Source organism: Chiloscyllium plagiosum, unplaced genomic scaffold (assembly GCF_037043375.1).
Source record: "Chiloscyllium plagiosum isolate Xiang-an unplaced genomic scaffold, Cpla_swu_hap1 HiC_scaffold_5, whole genome shotgun sequence".
Taxonomy (NCBI): Eukaryota; Metazoa; Chordata; class Chondrichthyes; order Orectolobiformes; family Hemiscylliidae; genus Chiloscyllium; species Chiloscyllium plagiosum.
The window spans coordinates 102,331,392-102,335,058 of NW_028270143.1; the positions used below are offsets into that span (position 1 = coordinate 102,331,392).

General features: G+C 41.3%; 1 protein-coding gene across 1 annotated transcript; it reads right to left on the bottom strand.

Annotated features, from left to right (window-relative positions):
* Nucleotides 1-1,041: 1,041 nt before the first annotated feature.
* On the bottom strand, nucleotides 1,042-2,517 carry LOC148149999 (interferon alpha-6-like). The gene is made up of 5 exons (XM_087986849.1): nucleotides 2,365-2,517; nucleotides 2,016-2,087; nucleotides 1,791-1,937; nucleotides 1,607-1,690; nucleotides 1,042-1,374 (listed from the first exon to the last, which is right to left on the bottom strand). The coding sequence occupies exons 1-5, from the start codon at nucleotides 2,500-2,502 to the stop codon at nucleotides 1,288-1,290; spliced, it is 528 nt and encodes a 175-aa protein (XP_087842975.1). The 5' UTR covers nucleotides 2,503-2,517; the 3' UTR covers nucleotides 1,042-1,287.
* Between the last annotated feature and the right edge of the window lie 1,150 nt (nucleotides 2,518-3,667).

Below are 3,667 nucleotides of genomic sequence, written 5' to 3' on the forward strand. Positions count from 1 at the left end.
TATGTGATAGTATAACTGAGGTTAAAGTGAGGTCTGCAGATGCTGGAGATCAAAGTTGAAACTTTATTGCTGGAACAGCACAGCAGGTCAGGCAGCATCCAGGGAACAGGAGATTCGACGTTTCGGGCACAGGCCCTTCTTCAGTTATAGCCTTATAACTGAGGTTACAAGGCTATGTCAGTAGGATGACAGATGGAAAGCTGGCTAAGTTGCTATGGGGAGCAGGCAGGATAAGGTCAGCCATGAGAACATTAAATGGTGGAGAAGTCTTAACGGGCTGAATTGCCTACACCTTCTCCTAATTCCTATGAACCTATATTCCTTATGGAAGTGCTGACTGTATTTTTTTATTAGGAAGAATGTGCAAAAATGATATAATTGGAAAACAACACTTTCACAATGATGGACTGTAAAATCATTCTGCCAGACCGGTCAAAAAGATGTCCTGTCAACTCATGAAACAACCAACGTTCACAAACTGGTTGTATACAGGTATTCTTTGCAAACGTTGCGGTAATTCAAAACCCAAATACATTGACATGGTGTTATTATAGAACTTCACAAGAGTGATGGACGCAATAAAATAAAATCTAACTATCTAAACCAAACTCTATATTTTTCGGGAAAAAAAGGAAACATTGCATCTTCGATTAATACAATCTCATATAAACCTGTATTATAGAAAGTTAAAACTGTTCTGACCTACTAAAATGATATCAAGACATATTTTCAGTTACACAGAGATGACAGGAATGCCTAACTTTGCTTTAATTTCTCCCGCTGTTCCGGTACAGGTACACTTTACTCCACAACAATGGAACGTTCGTAAATCACGGAACTTGGAATATCATGCAGTGAAAAGCCCTAACTGATGAGTATAGATTAAAAAAGATATGTTTCAGAGAATATTAATGACAAGGAGGCAACTAGTAAGAACGATAAACTTTATTTTCATAATATACAAAAAAATATTTTATGAAACAAATACTTTTAAGAACATTTCATTTGCATTTCACTGCCGCCCGGGTGGATGAAATTGCTACAAGTGAAAACTTCAAAAGATTGTGATATAATTTAAGAAAACATAAATAGATCTCCCTGCCTTACTTCAAGACTTGCATGAAACAATTTAAATTAACATCTACAAATACTGTCAGTATAGAGTGAAAAGCTAACAGTGATAGGATTACAGTTAACTGCCGAGAAAGACAATGTCCAGTGAGACAAAGCTAAAGGACTGTGAATGTTATCTTTCATCGAATTCCATTCAAAATATAGGTTTCCATTTTATTTCCTGGCATGGTTTCTTGATGTTTCATGTAGGATCCTTCTAGTGGCTGCATGGACGATTTCCCAGGCACAGCCACTGTTTCCCTGTGAAGACGCAAAAGAAAATTTCATGGTGAACCTTAAATGTAATTTCTGTCACATTTAGTCGAGGGTTAGTGAGATTATCCCAACATTATTGTCGGAGTGTACGAGTTAACAGATTGCAACTGAACATATCAACAGAAATAGTTAATATAGAAAACAGATCATCAGATACTAACTAGGTCTAGCGTAATACGAAAAGGAACTAAATCAGGCAGGTTTATGGAATTAGTACCTTTTCCAGTAGAAACGTGCCCAGTTTCTGGAATCTTTCCCGTATAGCTCGTTGGTGGCTATTATGGGATTGAGGAGACTCCATCTGCAAAAGCAAAAGATATTTCCGTAAACCTCTGGACTTCAGGAGGTTTGGAAGCTCTCGGTAAAGTGGGATGTGAGGTGCTGCAGCGGCTGGGACTTACACAGGACTGGAGATGAGCCAGGATTTCAGTCAGTCTGTTCAGGAAGCTGAGCCGCTGGCTCCTGCCGAAAGGAGATTCGGATTCACTGAAGAGAGTTAACAGCCCGCTCAGGATTTCAACAGCAACAGCCGCTTTGTGATGTTCCGCCTGGGGAAAGACATGGGTCAGGATGGCAGCGTGTGAAACCTACTCTGGAATCTGCCAAGTTATTAAAGTCAAACTCACAGGTTTTAAAATCAGAGGCACTTCCAGATCCGCATCGTATTCGCTTCTGCACTCCGGTGAAAAAACAGGATTCTGAACAAGCAAAAAGAAAAAAAAACACATAATCGGAGTTACTCTTTAAATCAATCCATGTCAATTTCAATCCCAAATTCTAATCGTAAATTGCAAATCACATTTGCGCATCAAATTCGAATTTTATTCGAGATACAAATGTCGATTCCCACATCATCGCATATTTCACATCGGAGCATTAGTTCCTGATCAGTGATTAGTGATTATTAGTGTCTGACAATGAAACGCAAGGACAGGTCTGTAAGTCAAGGCTCGGTTGTATCTCGAAATCACCTACTAGATTCTCCAATCCCCGCAGCAGATCCTTCCAGAAGCCCCTCCTCATACAGAGCTGGTCTGGGTGCTGCCCACAGGCACTTTGTGAGCACAGGGACAACAGCGCAAGAGGCAGACCGACTCTGATCCAGGACATCATCTTAACGAGGCTGCAAAATCTAGTCAGTCAAGTAAAGGGAGCCTGAGCACTGGAACTCAACCCAGAGCCAATAGCAGTTTGCTCGGGTGAATGATTCCTTGTGGAGTCTCCCTTACCTGGTACCGCTTGGTGCTCACCTTGAGCTCTATCACCCATCCTGACTGTCGCCTTTTTAAAGTTCCATGCTCCCCCAGACACTGCTCAGGATTAAGATCGAAACTAACGTTTGTTTCCGAATTCTTTGTCCGGAGATTTAGGATGGGTGAAAACATTGAGGTCACCAGCTCAACTCCAACTTACTTTCATTTCACACCTTGAGAATTCAGCTCCCTATATGTCTCGCAGGTCAGGGCTGGGTTCTATTCTCAACCGATTGACATCAACAAATCTTGCATCTATCTCATAATTCCATCCGGTGTATCTGTGTTTCAGTCAGAAACAGAAAGGATGTTTAAATTCAAATCAATTTTCATTTAAAATGTAAAAAAAAAGTTTTATTTCCACCGATCTTACCGGTGGAGGAGTAGAGTTTAATGGCAAGAATATGGAAATCTGTGTGTGAGATTATCTCCTTTTCCGATATAATGCCGACTCGACTGAATGTAGCTGTTTAGCGCCTGTCAGTCTCCAGGACCTGACAGTTCCCTTGTGTAAATGAAGCAGCTATTTGTGGTGAGGAGCAGTTGTGTTTTAAATTGAGAGTAGCCACATGGTACTGCATATCTGCAGAGAACCCTGCTATCCTGCAAAAGCTGCTGTCCCCTTTAAGCGGCTTTCCTCGTCAGCTACCTCCCCCTCGTTAGTTTGCCCTGGACCTTAAATCGCAGGACCTGTGGAACCTGCTTGGACAATGATTGTTTTCCAGAATGATGTTAGCTGGAGACAGAGGGAAGGAATTGTACTTCATGGTGTTCACTGCACGAAAGTGCATTGTAGCAATTTCTGGAGGTTTGGGCATTCAGCAACCACTATGTGCACAGCAATGTCCCCCTGTCCAGTGAAAATATAAGTGACCATTCAATCTTCTTTAGATGATGGACGAGTGCCAGCAGAATATCAGCTGCTCTCTCTGCCCATTTTCAAGATCTTTACATCCACAGGTGAGTGCAACTGGGGTGTCAGATTAATATTAAAATAAAACAAAAATCTCCCTCAGATTGTCATA